The sequence below is a fragment of the Pollachius pollachius genome, assembly GCF_949987615.1.
Source record: "Pollachius pollachius genome assembly, chromosome: 4".
In the NCBI taxonomy this organism is placed as follows: domain Eukaryota; kingdom Metazoa; phylum Chordata; class Actinopteri; order Gadiformes; family Gadidae; genus Pollachius; species Pollachius pollachius.
Genome location: NC_136937.1, coordinates 24,638,658 through 24,654,744, shown reverse-complemented (window position 1 = coordinate 24,654,744; position 16,087 = coordinate 24,638,658). Strand labels below are relative to the sequence as shown.

Here is a 16,087-nt window from a genome sequence, read left to right as displayed (position 1 = left end):
AAATCCAACCTCCATATTTCTTCATGACTCATTAATCTATCTATACATCGACCGATCTACTGGCTTAACAGTTCTATTCTTATTCTAATGATCAAACAATGCAGTTATCTTCTGGTCAGTCTGACATACCTTAAGCCATTCCAGGTTTATTTTCTCCCTCCGCTGGTTGAGGTCCGTGGTGAAGGCAGCCTTGAATCGCACAATATAGGCAGGATCATCATCTGAGATCTTCATCGCATGCTGGAGGTGGCACAGGGCAGGTAGAACCACAGAGCACGATACATACTTATCCCCACCAAGGAGCTCAGTGATGTACCTACACAGACAGACAGACAGACACAGAGCAATAATTAATTAATGACTAATTCATTTAACTCAGATTACACATTTTTAAAGTTCTTAATCACATTACATTTAACTTGTATGCCAATTCATGAACACGCTATATTTGTAGACCATACCTGCATGGCTCCAGCTGTTTCTCTAGCTTTGCCAACTTCTCATATTCAGCATTTGTTGGGAGGGCCAGATTGTGCTTCTGCTGAGACAGCGTTGTGTGCAGTGCGTCTCTGTTGCGCCTCACACGCTTGATCATCTCAAGGGTGGAATTCCACCGTGTTGGAACATCTTGCACGAGTTGCTCCTGATCTTGTCCAAGGGAGGCTTGCTGGGCATTCAGCTCGTCTGAGTTGGCCGGACTGTGTTTGAAATGTCCGACCACTTTACGGCACTTGGCCAGTGCACCATCAAAACCACCTTCCCGAAGTGAAATTACAATAGCTCTCTGTACAACATGCGCAACACAGGGCACATGCTCGAATGGCAGTATCCTCCCTGCTGCCACCATATTAGGAGCGCTGTCTGTTCCAATAGTGCTGATTTTGTCAGTTATCCCCCACTGATTAGCGACGTCGAGAAACTGCCTAGCACACGCTTCGGCAAAGTGACGCTCCTCTGTTTTCATCACACCTAACGGACAGACAAAGTAGATCAGAATAAGTTCACTAGTAGTAGTAAACAACTAGCAATCATCAAGAAGCAAACATAATGTTGTGGTGGTAATTCATGGTGTTGTGGTAATTAATAAGTAATTAAATTAAATGATGTAATTTAAAATTCAGTGTTGGGCAGTAGCTTCACTACTTGTAGCTAAGCTAGTTACTAACTACAAATCTCAGTAGCTTGGTGGTAGCTTCACTATTTCTTGAATCAAGTAACTTTTCAGTCTTTTCACTTCTGGCGTTATAATTGATTTACCTCGGGTGTACTGTGGAGTGGGCAAGACTGTTTTATTAGCAGGCTAGCATTGCCCGTTGACTTGCGCTAGCCTAGCATGAGCGAACTCTGCAACTAGAAGGACTGAATGAAATGTGTTGAAAACTGTCTCCAATGACAAAGAACACCAAGGCTAACTTGGGAATCAGGCCCTATGTCCAAAATTCCGAACTACCCCTTTAACTTCTTGAAGTAGCTTGGCCACTATTTCTGGGGTATTTTTGTGGCTAAACACAGCGCAGCCATTAGTATAGAGAATATCCCTGCAACATACTTGAACTTGTTGGCCTATCTTTGGAATTTGGAGACTTCTTATTAATCACAGATTCAATCCAAATTTGAACACACATTTCCTTGAAATTTGGTTCAACTTAAACATGTATGTTGAAATTGAATGAACTACTTTTGCTGTGTAACTTAGCTTGTTCGCCTACATTTGCCTGGGTGGTAGCTTTTGTGTAGTGAAGCTTTATTTATGGTAGAGTAACTGATAGCTAAGCTTGCCCAACACTGTTAAAATTACATAACGTAGCCTACCTAGAGCGAAGGAGATGAGTTCCCAGCTGGCATCGATGAGGTGTACAGTAACGCCGAGGTAGTTATCGTTATTGACAGATGTCCAATGGTCCCCAGTCAGTGCTACACACGTCGCCTCTACCATCTTCTCATCTTTTGTGGCTTTCTCTGCGGCGTGCTGGTCATTTATTCTTCTCATGATAGTTCGCCTTGCAGGTAGTTTGTAAGATGGGTCACCTGTGGCCGCCTGGAGAACAAGCTCGATCCCATCATCTTCAACCACGCTGATGGGCCGGCAGCTGGTGGCGATCCACTGAGCGAGGAGATTCGTTAGATTGTCTGATAAAGCTGTGCTGACGGGCTTGCCTCGGTTGCACTCAAACATAGTAGTTTGACGAACACGACTCTTCCCCTGCGCTACAGCACTGCTTGGCTTGGCATGTTCCGCATTAGCTAAGGGGTGCTTTGCGTTTAGGTGGTACTTGAGACTGGAAGAACTCCTACAGTAAACTAATTCTGCATTGCACAAGGTGCAAACAACCTTAGTTTTGTCAAGGTTTCCATTGGGAAGCTTCTTAAAAATAAACTTTCCCTTTAGCAAACACGGCGGCTTCATAGCTGCATCCATGTCAGCACTAGTGTTGACTCGTTCGCGAACGAATCAGTTCGAATGAACGAATCGTTAAGACGAACGAACTGAACTGGTTCCCCATCTCGCCTCGTTCGTGTCGTTCGCCTCGTTCGTTCTCAGAGTCGACTCCTCCCAGACCCACTAGTCGCTGACTCGCTGACAGTTCGTTCACTCACTGTGTGAGTGGTGAGGAGGGACTGACTGAGAGACGTCACGACTCACGAGAGCCAGCCAATCGTATGCTGTTCTAGGACTGAGTCTAGGATGCTCTCGTTGAATGTTAGTCAATGAGAGACAGAAATCAACAGGTTAAATGGGGAAAAAACAAATGGGCTTAGTGAGCGAGCTATCTATTATTCACATTGGCCATCTGTTGCATGGACGTATTTAAAGGATGCATTGTACATATTTATAATTCGAAATTCGTCCCAGCCTTTATACCACATTTTTCACAACCTACCAGCTCTCGTTGTGAAGACTACTCACCGCGCAATTCGTTTCAATGGAAATCGCGACAGTATACTTTCAACATAAAGTGTACATATTTATCATTTGAAATTCGTCCCAGTCTTTATACCAGAAACTCTAGAGTCTATAGTGTAGCGACCCTGGGACATTTAAAGAGTTGGTGTGTTATGTGTTGCATTGTATTTCGTTGTCCGTTATGCCAGTTGTTCTCTGTGCATGCATTGGATGTTCTTCTTGTCAATCAGTGTGGGGGGCGAATCATCAGGTCAGCTGGGGGAGGGCCTTGGGAGAACAGGAGGGTGGGGGCTTGCACGTTGAAGGGACCGGGTTGGGGGGTTGCCCGGGTAACCGGTTGTTGTTAGTGTGGCTTTTTGCCTTTGGTTACGGGTTTTCAGTGACCTGGTTTGTCACCGGCGTGGTCATTACAATAGCGTATAACTGCGTTGTCTGATGACAGTTTAATGCATTTTTCACAATTAACCAGCTCTCGTTTTGAAGGCAGTGTTAATTTTGGCAGCTAGATTTAGTCTTTGGCTGCACAGGGTTCTGTTTATGGGAGCCTAAAACACCCGGGACACCCACCATCATTGCTAAATCAAGTCTATTATTTTGCTGATATGTCAAACATCCAATAATCAACTACACCCCCCATCCCGCTGCGTTTGGTTAAAGTTGTAATGTTGACGTATGAGAATGAGAACGAGGGAGGCGCTGAGTCTGAGCCGTTCATTCCATGATTCTACCGGAAACTCGACTGAACCGGAAACTCGACTGAACGAACGAACGAACGAGGGGCTGAGTCTGACTGACTCAGAGAACCATGTATGATTCGATTCACCGCTACCGGAAACTCGACTGAACGAACGAACGAACGATTCGCGAACGACTCCCCTTGGCGAACTGAATCACGCGAACTGGTTCGCGGAAACGAATCAATGAATCCATCTCTAGTCAGCACGTCACGTTTGATGTGGTAATTTGACAGTAGGCATACACTGGTTCGAAGTCTGACTCGTTCTCGCCCCCTACAGTGCAATTCGCCAGGTTTTCACCCAACTTTGAGAATAGATTAACGGCGATATTTTTTTTATCGCCGATAAAGAGTCTCGCGTTAATGCAGCCGTTAACGCCGATAACGGCCCACCACTGATATATGTATATATATAAATGTATATATGTATATATATGTATATATGTATATATATGTATATGTATATATATATATATATATATATATATATATATGTGTATATATATACATATATATATATTGATGGAACGGAGTTTCTTAACCGTTCCTATAACAAGAGTTCATTGAACTATTGTTCAGATATACATTACCAAAACATGTATATATCATTACCTAAACAGACTCTTCTCTAGCTTATACAAGTATTGTGATCTCACCTGCTCAAATTCTTTTTCCCTCTGGATACCGTACTGAAAAGCCTTTAGGCTATTCCCCACAGGCACCCTTTTCTCACCCGAGTAGCTGGTTGCAGTCACCTGGTGGCGAGGTAGAGCTCTGGGAGCCAATCCTCCTGGGGGCTGTCTTGGAGTAATATTTCGTAGAATCTTCAGGTTAGGTATCCCAGACAAGCCCCGCAATTGTCGTGGCATTTCCTTTATCAGATATTGCGTCTAAAACAGATGAGATATTTAAATGCAAAAAGCACACAATACTTGTGGACAATTATGGTCATATATATTTGTAAAAATAGAACAAACAACGATGCATCACAACATGCATCAACAAACAATAGAATAGGCATACAATACAATAATCTGAGGCCTAAGATGGGTGGCTAAAGTCAGGAGTTCTTATACACTTCTGTCAGGTTTCCGAGGGCAGCGGTCCCCCAATAAACCAAAAAACCTTTGCTAAAGGGTAACTCCGGTGTAAAATGGATTTGGGATATGTTTTGTATGATAACGAGTTGAAACATTCGTTTTGGAGCACAAAAACCGCATATTGACGCTTTCTTCAGTTGGCTGTTTTTAGCCGATTCTATCAAAACGCTATAAACTTGGAACGATGGGGGCACTGGTTATGGTAAAAACTAAATCGCTACTTTAAACCACTTAAAAGGCTAAAAGTAGCCCGACACTTCTTTGGTAGTATAATAAGGGTCTTAACATATAAAACGAGGCACTGAGAACTTTGTAAGTGTACAGATTGTTTATTAAAAATGACATTTTATATACACAATACCATCAGTAGATCACCCGTCGACGCCATTTTGTTTTTAAGACTCGATAAGTAGATTTGCAAACACAGAGCTTGCGTGTTGCAGACGGATGTCACAATCTCTTTGTTCGTCAATCTACCTATCGAGTCTTAAAAACAAAATTCCTACCGGTCCCTAAACCACAGTGCAGGTCTGCAATGGGGTGCAACCCAGACACAGCTCTGAAAGGTTTGGGTTTGTGTTCCAGCTGTACACGGTGAGCCAGGACGGAGCGCTGTGTGTATGGGAGAGCGACACAGAGCCCAGCGGCCTGGTCCTCACGAAGAAGGTGGCAGAGAAGGAGAAGGAGGAGGAGGAGTGTTCGTCGGAGGAGGTTGAGGAAGCGGAGGTGGACGGGATCAGGACCCAGGTCATCAGGGGGAAAGCGGACGGCCCCAAAGACTCTGAGATCAAGAATGTCCGCTACCTGCAGAAGAGCAAGTAAGGAGAGATGACCTGCCGCACCTCCATTAAACACCACTTTTGGCTCAAGAGAAGCAAAACAATATAGCACAATTTATTGTTGTCGTCATGGTTACAAACGTTAATGTGAACTGGGAAGCACCGTCAAGTTAAAGATTTGGTGATGGAGACGTCTTTAAACACTTAACACGTTGATATTTGTCATAAAACTTTAACTGGATAAGTGTGTGTGTGTGTGTGGGTCCTAAAGATGCAAAACTAGCACCATCTTCACCATTCTTTCGGTGTCATCACAAACTTTTACTGTGAACCGGCACGCAATCAAACGTGGTGCGTGTTATCGAAGCTGTGGAGGTCTCCGGTCCGAAACTCCTCTGTCTCTTCCAGGCATTTCTTCAACAAGGAGGGCGAGTTCAACAACCTGACCTGCGCCTCCTTCCACAAGGACACGCACATTCTGGTCACCGGCTTCGCCTCCGGGGTCTTCCACCTCCACGAGCTCCCAGAGTTTAACCTGATCCACTCCCTCAGGTACACACACCGAGGATGCACACGCACAAACAACCTCAATAAGTTGTGAATGAATATCCAGTTTAGAAAAGTGTCACTGATTTTGAAAAGTTGGATACAGAATTCTTTGTTCCATTGAATAATTAAATGTGTTGAGGATTAACTGTGTGTGTGTGTGTGTGTGTGTGTGTGTGTGTTTGCTCAGTATTTCAGACCAGAGGATATCCTCAGTGGTGATGAACTGCTCTGGGGACTGGATCGGCTTTGGCTGCTCGGGTATGATGACATGACTTACCATCGCATATCTCACTTTATAGTATCACTGTAGTGGTTCTGCAGTGTGTGTGTGCGCATGTTGAGAGCTGACGTGTGTGTGTGTGTGTGTGTGTGTGTGTGGGGTGTAACGCTTGTGTGTATTTTTGTTTGTCAATCTGTATTTGCATGTGTTTTATGAATGGAAGTGTGTTTGTGCATATCTGTATATGCAAATGTGTGTCTCATGGGTCTGTGCTAATGTCTCTCCTCTTTGTGTGTGTGTGTGTGTGTGTGTGTGTGTGTGTGTGTGTGTGTGTGTGTGTGTGTGTGTGTGTGTGTGTGTGTGTGTGTGTAGGGATGGGCCAGCTGCTGGTGTGGGAGTGGCAGAGTGAGTCGTACGTCTTCAAGCAGCAGGGTCACTTCAACAACATGGCCTCCCTGGCCTACTCCCCCGATGGACAGTACATCGTAACCGGCGGCGACGACGGCAAGGTCAGCCCCGTCTCCCTAGTAACCATGGAACCTAGCGTATTTGTAACACAATTGTTCTCACCTGCCAAAGATCTTAGTTGAACTTGTCGCATGTGTTTCTTGTGTCGAGTGTGTGTTGGAGCGTTTTAGCTGGTTGACTGTGTAAGTATCTTGAATCTGTTATCTGGTTGAACTGTTAGCGTGTTGTGTCTGTTAGCGTGCAAGCCTGTTGGATCTCTGAGCGCGATGCGTCCATTAGTGTGCTAGCCTGTTGGATCTGTTAGCACATTGCATCCGTTAGCGTGCTAGCCTTTAGGATCTGTTTTGCACATTGTGTCTGTTAGCGTACTAGCCTGTTGGGTCTGTGAGCGCTGTGTTGCCGTTGCGTCTCCAGGTGAAGGTGTGGAACACCAACAGCGGCCTGTGCTTTGTCACGTTCACGGAGCACACCAGCAGCATCACCCATGTCACCTTCACCTCCAGTGGGTTCGTCATCGTCAGCGCGTCCCTGGATGGCACGGTGCGGGCGTACGACCTCCACAGGTGACGGACAGAGAGGGTGTGTGTGTGTGTGTGTGTGTGTGTGTGTGTGATGTACAAATATCACAACAAACACTTTCTTTGGTATGATTGGCTACGGTTAAGGAATCTGAATCTCTTTTTTTGGATTGAATACACTGTCTGGATGTAGTTTGGATTATTGAATGAGAGGATTTGAGGCACCAGAATGTAATTAATAGTGAGGAAAAGTAGAGGTGAATACTAGTTTTGCTTTTGTCAATGAAAAAAATATGACTAAATATCGTCGTCAACAAACCTTTATGACGTGAGGAAAGCAAGACGAGGCGCAACGTAAATGCTGTAGATGTGACAATAACTATAATTAAATACATAATGCAATATTATTGACGAATAAAAACGAGATTAAATGTCTTAAAATGTCTACTTCCTGAAGCACAGAGAAATCATCATTTCACCTGCAATTTTTGTTTAGATGAGCGTCTTGGTCATGGACCTATTAAGGTCTCGAGCGCAAGCTTGTGGCAGCATCATAGCAGTGTCATGGCAACCGAACGCCATCGTATCTGAAAGCCTCCGTCTACCCTGACCACACTATAAAGAGAATCCAGCGTTTTCACATTTATTAACCTCAGCGATCGTTTTTGAAATGTATCGTTTTCAGTGTCGAATTCGCCGTTCTAATGTGGACGGAACATGTTTGGGTGGTAAAATAAATACGTTATAAATTCATATCAGAGTGTCTTCCGTGTCTGGAATGGATGTATTCTTGAGTCGATAAGGTAACAATAATATTATAATAAGATTACCTTGTTTGGTTTGTGAAATGGGCTTGGCAAAAATAAGATGTTGGTTTTGTCAATACTACTAGGTACTTATACTATATTGACTGAGTTAAATATAATTGCATCACAAAAAAGTGACTAATACAATTTAATTTGACTTAAAGTAGACTAGTCATGGATAATTCGGACTAAAATAAGACTAAAATGCTCAGACTTTTAGTCGACTGAAACTTGACTAGACTGAAACGAGTAAGAACATGACTAAAACGAATAAACTAAAATGACAGCTTGAAACAAAGACTAGCCTAAAACTAAAATTAAAACAGGCCGCCAAAAACAACATTAGTTTATACCGACGTGGATGTGGATGTTTAAGTGCTCTCGGTTACGATGGCGTCTCTCTGCGTGCACAGGTACCGCAACTTCCGCACGTTCACCTCGCCGCGCCCCGTGCAGTTCTCCTCCCTGGCTGTCGATTTCAGCGGTGAGCTGGTGAGCGCCGGAGCCCAGGACTCCTTCGAGATCTTCATCTGGTCCATGCAGACGGGCAGGCTGCTGGAGGTGAGCCCCTGGTCTCAGGGATGGCCGTGCGCTGTGGTCAAATGTGTGCGATGGGAGGAACCCTGCTCCGTGCAATGTATTAAAGTCCTGCAATTGGTGGATCGTGCATTATGAGGACAATGCAATGTGAAATATTCTATGTTGGGGCCGTGCAATGGGATTATCAGAAGAGCATAATTTTCAATGCAGCAAAACACAAACAGGCAAACGTTTCAGTTTACAAGAAAGTGTTTTATTGAATATACCATTATTCATGACGAAATGTGTTCGAACAGCTTGCATGTTTCATTGAAGCTCCTGATTTTCATCAATATATAGGAAATGCCTTGGGTAATTATACTAGATTTGGTGAAGTTTAGTTGGTTACGGTAAGGTCAAAGATCTAGGGAGGAAGCAATGCATTTTGGGACTCCCCATAGAAGTCTCCATAAGGCTTTCTGACCGTACGTGTGCCTGTCGTCAGGTGCTGGCGGGCCATGTGGGGCCGGTCAGCAGCCTGTGTTTCAGTCCGGTCCAGTCCGTCCTGGCCAGCGCTTCCTGGGACAAGACAGTCCGCATCTGGGACATGATTGACAGCTGGCAGACCAAGGAGACGCTGCCCCTCCCCGCCGACGGTACAGTGTACCCCTCCAGATAGCATCCGATCACACCTGGTTCAAATCTAGTTCCGATTATTTTAGATGTAGTTCGGATTGTTAAAAATGTAGTTCCGATTATTTTAGATCAAATTCAGATTATTTTAGTTCGAGTTCAGATTGATTTAGATTTAGTTCAGATTATTTTAGAACAAATTCAGATAATGTCAATTTGTATTAAATCTAGTTCAGATTACGTCTAGGTCAGATAACATCTAGTTCAGTTTACATATTGTTCAGATTATGTACAATCTAGTTCAGATTAAATGTAGTTCAGATTTCTTTTTGATCTATTTCAGATTATTTTAGATCTAGTTCCGATTATTTTAGATCTACTTACTTAGATCTACTAGATCTAACATTTCGGATGAAATCAAGGTTCGATTATTCAAAGTTCAGTCTAGATTAGATCAATTTCAGAATATTAAACTCTAGTCCAGATTAAATCTCATTCAGATTACACCTATACAAAATATATCCAGGTCAAATTGGATGTAGTTCAGATAACACTGTTCATATTAAATCTAGTTTACATTAGATTACATCTAATAGATAAACTATAGTTCTGAATACATATAGTTCCTATTTAATCAAGTTTATATTAGATTTGTATTTACTCTAGTCTATAATCGATTATAGCTCATGGATCTTCGCATTAGGTTCAGAACAGAATCAAATGCGCTTCTACTCACTTTTCACTTTTAAGAAATGTCCAAACATTAAAAAGGTGCTTACACTGTAACTCTTAAAAATATCTGTTTGAGATTGAACACGTTTTGTGTTATGTTGTTTTTGTTTTAACTACGATTGTATGGGTGCCGGCTAGACCTTGTTCCATTAACATGAGCGTGAACTGGTCTGGTCCCCAGGTCTGGCCGTCTCCTACCGACCCGACGGACAGGAGCTGGCTGTGGCCACTCTGGATGGGGAGATCTCCTTCTGGGTACCCCAGGACGCCACGCAGACGGGCTCCATCGCCGGGCGTCACGACCTGGTGATGGGCCGCAAGGAGACGGAGAAGGTCACCGCCAAGCAGTCGGCCAAGGGCAAGTGAGTCCCCGCCCACCAGAGATCACACAGCTCTTTCTGATTGGCCGCAACGGGTGCAGAGTTACTTGTCATCGTAACTCGCTGTTGTTTTTATTTGACATCTTATTTGAAAGCTATTTACAGCGTACTGTCCTTCATGTCATTCACAACAGTTTGTCTTTTGCTGCGTTCTGTGTCTTGTTTGAAGGTAGTTAACAGCGTTCTGTGTCTAGTCTCAAAGTGGTTTAAGGAGTTCTGTGTCTAGTCTCAAAGTGGTTTAAGGTGTCCTGTGTCTAGTCACAAAGTGCTTTACAGCGTTCTCTGTCTAGTCTCAAAGCTGTTTAAGGTGTCCTGTGTCTAGTATAAAAGTGGTTTACGGCGTTCTACGTCCTGTTTGAAGGTCTTTTACGGCGTTGTGCTACTCTGCGGACGGGGAGTCCATCTTGGCAGGCGGTCAGTCCAGGTTTGTGTGCATCTACAACGTCAAGGAGCAGATCCTCATGAAGAAGTTCGAGGTCTCCTGCAACCTGTCGTTTGACGCCATGGAGGTACCGTATAGTCTGTTTGACTTTTGCTATTTACTTGCATTTTCTGTCTGTTAATGTCTGTTCCATTAATATACAGTATTGCCATCTTATCGGTTCAACTCAACATGATCAATACACATTTCTCTTCTTGCGTAGACTGCAGCGTTTTTCTCATCTCCTCAAATGATTTAATTCATTAAGTGACCACCTCTATTGATGAATGTTTTCTTTACTTCTGACACAGTTTAAAAAGCTGGCGCTCTGCCCGCCACAGTAGATCTAGTCTGAGGGTCTGAAGTGGTGCCATGTCTTAATGAAGCTAATGTAAACGGGTTGTGAAGTGGTGTCACGTCTGAATGAAGCTAATGGGAACAGGTTGTGAAGTGGTGTAACAACTGAATGAAGACCTGCTGATGAATGGGTTGTGAAGTGGTGTCACGTCTGAATGAGGCTAATGTGAACGGGTTGTGAAATGCTGTCACGTCTGAATGAAGCTAATGTGAACGGGTTGTGAAGTGGTGTAACAACTGAATGAAGACCTGCTGATGAACGGGTTGTGAAGTGGTGTCACGTCTGAATGAGGCTAATGTGAACGGGTTGTGAAATGCTGTCACGTCTGAATGAAGCTTATGTGAACGGGTTGTGAAGTGGTGTCACGTCTGAATGAAGCCCTGCTGATCTAAACTGGTTGTCTTCTCCAGGAGTTCCTCGACCGGCGGAAGATGACAGAGTTCGGCAGTCTGGCGCTGGTGGACGAGGGCACCGGGGACGGAGACGGAGTTCAGCTCAGCCTGCCTGGCGTCAGGAAAGGTGAGAGGCTGGCCCAGTGTCTCAAGTACCAACCCCCATGTCGCTCAGTTCAAAATAACTAAAAACTAAACATGAGTGACGTTCAGATTTAGTACTTCAATGATCGCGGGGAACGTGTACCCTCAGAAGTCCCCTGCTCAGAGGTAGGAACATCATAAAAAAAGAGAATAGAAATTTGTGATGGCAATAAAATCTGTATAGTATAGGAAAAGTATAGAAAAATAGGCATCCACAGAAATGAACTCAAAATATAACTTAAAACTCTTACTATAATGTGCTTCAGATGCTGGGATATCAAGTTTTCTGATTTGAAGCACTGTTTTATTTGCATGGAACACTGCAATATAAATTATAGTTATATAGTCAGTTATATTCGTTGAATGATGTCCGATATTCATTGCCTGTTGGTGGGATTTAGATGCATGACTATTGTCTGTCTCTCTCTCACTCTATTTCTCTCTGTCTCTCTCCCTCTCTCTTCTCTCTCTAGGAGATATGAGCTCCAGACACTTCAAGCCGGAGATCAGGGTCAGCTCTCTGCGGTTCTCCCCGACTGGTGAGTAATGGTTGTGACATCACAAATGGCAGTGCCCACCGGGATGTGTGATGGTTGGTGCTCACAGCCTACCCAGTGTGGGATGTGTGATGGTTAGTGCTCACAGCCTACCCAGAGTGGGCCCCACTGGCCCCACTGTGGGCCCACTCAGTCCAATCCATCAACAACTGGTCAGAGTCTACCCAGCATACATCTGGGGGATACTCCCACAGGTTGATCGTTAAAGGGGTGATATCATGCTTTTTCAACTTTTCCCTTTGCTTTAGACTGTTATAGGTATTTTTTGTTGTTTTATGTCTGCTAAACATATCTGCTAGTCAAATATAAGTCTGAGACAGGGGTATTTGTGCCCACTGAGAACGCCCCTCATTAAGTGCGTGAAACGGCTTGTTTGCTCTCAAACTATTCTTCGGTAACAGTGTGACGTCAGACAGTGCAGTGGGCGTTGCTAAAGTGCAGAAGTCGGGCCTCCCAGCTACCCGCAATGATTACAACTTCTCGGGGGTGTGAATTTGCTAACACATGTGCAATGCGTTCGACCAATCACAGCAGACTGGGCTTTTGAAAGATGCTGAAATGGTTTTACAGAAATGAACAGTGAGAATAATGAGGGGTATTTCTAACATGCAGGCAACCCTACTACTGTAACCCTACTCTAGTATTACTCCCAAATGCAATTATTAACCCTAAAAAAGCATGATATGATATGTAGAAAACATGATCTTTAATGGCTGGTAACGACATATCGACAAAAAAACGGATGCCCTTCAAAGACGGGATTAAGTGTGAGTTCTTGCGTGGAGACCTTTTGACCTCGGTCACCAGGTCGCAGCTGGGCTGCCACGACGACGGAGGGCCTGCTGGTCTACTCTCTGGACGGCTCGATGATCTTCGACCCCTACGACCTGGACCTGGATGTGACCCCCGCCAGCGTGCGCCGCCAGCTGCGGCTCAAGGAGTGGACGTCGGCCATCGTGCTGGCATTCCGTCTCAATGAGCACGCCCTCACGCAGGAGGTCCTGGAGACGGTCCCACACAAAGAGAGTGAGTCCCCGCCCCGTAGGGCGTCTAAACCCCTGCACTGTCAACCCTCGCACCCTGACCCCTTGCACCCTGACACTTGACCCTCAAACCCTCCTACCCCTAACTCCAATGTCCTAGAACCCTAACCCCTTCAACTTAAACGCCAACCCTTGAACCCTTCCACTCTTAACTGTAGGTATTTAAAATAAATGAATGATTTGGTAGCAGATCATCTTACCCATGTGTGCACTAACGTGTGTGTGTGTCTGCGCCCTTATGTGTTTGTGTTAGTCCCCGTGGTGTGTGGCTCGCTCCCCGACGTGTACGTGGAGAAGCTGCTGTTCTTCCTGGCGGGCTGTCTGGAGAAGTCTGCCCACCTGCAGTTCTACCTGAGCTGGGCCCAGAACTTGCTGCTGTTGCACGGACAGAAGCTCAAGAACAGGTGACCTTTCACCCTTAAAAGAAGCACTAGCTTGGGGCTACATGGCATTGTGTCGCCGGCATATAGTAATTGAGCCAGCATATATAATATAGCCATCATATTCCCAGAATGTAGCCACATAGCCATCACAGAGCAACTTAGCAATATAAAGCCACTAACACACATAGCTATTAAATAGCCAACGTATACCAATTTATAGTTCTATAGGCTTCATGTAACAATTTTGCATCGTAATCGACTAGGCATTTTATAGCCAGTTGGCATTATATAGCCATCACATAACAACTTATTATCAAATAGCCATCACATAGCAACTTAACATATAGGAACTTACTATAATGTAGCCAGCACTTAGCCATCATATAGCAACTTAGCAACCTATAATACAGATGGTACTATTTGATTAATCTCTGAGGGGAAACTTGGTTGTCTAAGTAGAAAGTACCATGGTAAAATAAATGTACATATAGTATATACAGTATGTGTGTAATGTGTTTACAATATTGTGTAAACACATTGAGACTTATAGAACTATAAAGTAATATAAAGTATTAAGTCATTGGGCATGGGCTAACTAGTGGGCTAACAGCTAGTTGGCTAACTCTTGTGTCTCTTTTCTCTCCTCTTCCAGATCGGGAGCCATCCTGCCCACCATCCAGTCCTTACAGAAGAGTCTACAGAGACATTTTGAAAGTCTCTCCAAGCTGTAAGCCTCCAACCCACAACAAACTATACTTGGTCACACCCAACCCCTGAAATTTCCTAAAAGCCACCTATGCCCCTCTGTCAGTTAAACGTATACTATCGTAACATGGCATAGTCAAGCGTCTTAATGTTATATCTTGGTTTATATAAAAAGGCTTATGTTATTAAAGCTTAGCAGTTTAAATTTGGAAGGGTTAAACACAAGTGTTCTGCATCTGGAAATTAGAATGTCTTGGTAGACATGCCAAGTGTGTTGTAGCTCCTACAGTGCCCCCTATTGGCCCCTAGGGGGAGCGCCATCCTCACTCAGAGTAATTGCTGTATGCCAGGGGTTTAACTAGTTTCTTATGAGGGACAGTTTAGTCAACCATAAATTGGAGGGGTGGTGACATTTTAAGGTTAATTATCTTACCATATCATTTATATGGTATCATGAAAAGACACTTAATACCATTAATGTATCAATGTTGTCATTAACATGGCGTGAATCAACTTATAACATTCATCAATGATGAATTGCTGTGCTGAAGCACTGCAGAGGTACACTTGGCCGCGTTTTTTTTCTAAACATCAGTGACTTGAAATTACTTATTTGACTTGGCAGGAACTGCAACGTTAGACTCTGTAGTGGATCACTTGTAAGAGAGGAATGAGGGTTTGTTTTGATGGCGTTCATATGCGAGAGGCTGGACTCTCAAGTATATGTCAAACCAAACCTAGATCCTAGGTTTGTTTTGATGTGCAGCCTATGGAAGTAAATCTGTGTCATCGGATTTTGAAGATAAAAAAGCCATTGAATTTTAAGCACTGAATATTTATGCATTGAAATAACGTATCTGGATTTTTTGCCTATGAAGTTAACTCTTAAAATGTTCAATGAATCATTTTCAGCTTTATTTTTCAATGTTAAAAAATTCAAAATCAAATATTCAACGTTAAAAAATTAAACTTTCAACGTCCACAAATTCAACATGCCAAAGTCAGCTGCAAAATTCAATGTATGAAATTCAGCGTTAACATCGGGGAACCCAAGGAAGACCAATCGATCCTAGATGCCAGATCGCGGCCAATCAAGGAGAGCGAGCGGATTTTACACAGAATTCTGCGACCCACTGAAAAGTGTGACCCCAGGGGGGCGCTGTTGCACATTTTTTGCAACTTGCATGAGTTTGAAGTGTTGACAGGAATGAAGTCGTTCACGTGCGGAAACATGCACGAGTTTAAAACGTAACGTTTTTATCATCGATCACTCGGATTGGGGGTATTCGTTTTGTGACACTGGCCGCCCGATAAGTGGCTGGAGCAAAACGGTATATGACTGGTGGCATAACAAGAGCGCGCAGAGCCAACACTGTTCTGCACCGAGTGGCATGATACAGATTTGAGGATGACAAATAAAATGCAGGTTGCTGTCGGGCGCTTCTTCCCGAGGCACGCCATGCTTCCACAGGAACCACAGGCTGCTTTCGCTTCAGTTGTGCAATACTGTTGGCTCTGCGCTCTCGTTCCACAGTGGGCAGCGGGCTTCAAATCGCCCCAGCATCACACCAAACGTAGGCAAAGGGACCTCGGATCGCCCCAAATTGGTGCCCTAATAAATTGGGCTCCTTCGTACATTTCTTGTTATTAAATGTGCTTAATAAATACATTTTATTTGATAAGCATTGTACAGACCGATACAATGGATAGGGCATTTAGTATGTCCACCACCGTTGTTT

The 16,087-nt window shown here is 44.0% G+C and overlaps 1 protein-coding gene across 1 annotated transcript in view; it reads left to right on the top strand.

The window, feature by feature from the left end:
- pwp2h (PWP2 small subunit processome component) overlaps window positions 1-16,087 on the top strand; it is a 28,960-nt gene that overhangs the window by 11,399 nt on the left and 1,474 nt on the right. Inside the window, exons 7-20 of the mRNA XM_079734591.1 lie at window positions 5,327-5,559; window positions 5,929-6,072; window positions 6,257-6,327; window positions 6,662-6,798; window positions 7,172-7,320; window positions 8,495-8,642; window positions 9,106-9,256; window positions 10,147-10,327; window positions 10,707-10,854; window positions 11,535-11,643; window positions 12,134-12,199; window positions 13,025-13,243; window positions 13,514-13,664; window positions 14,296-14,370. Coding sequence (XP_079590717.1) covers window positions 5,327-5,559; window positions 5,929-6,072; window positions 6,257-6,327; window positions 6,662-6,798; window positions 7,172-7,320; window positions 8,495-8,642; window positions 9,106-9,256; window positions 10,147-10,327; window positions 10,707-10,854; window positions 11,535-11,643; window positions 12,134-12,199; window positions 13,025-13,243; window positions 13,514-13,664; window positions 14,296-14,370 — 1,982 coding nt within the window. The remainder of the gene's footprint in view (window positions 1-5,326; window positions 5,560-5,928; window positions 6,073-6,256; window positions 6,328-6,661; window positions 6,799-7,171; window positions 7,321-8,494; window positions 8,643-9,105; window positions 9,257-10,146; window positions 10,328-10,706; window positions 10,855-11,534; window positions 11,644-12,133; window positions 12,200-13,024; window positions 13,244-13,513; window positions 13,665-14,295; window positions 14,371-16,087) is intronic.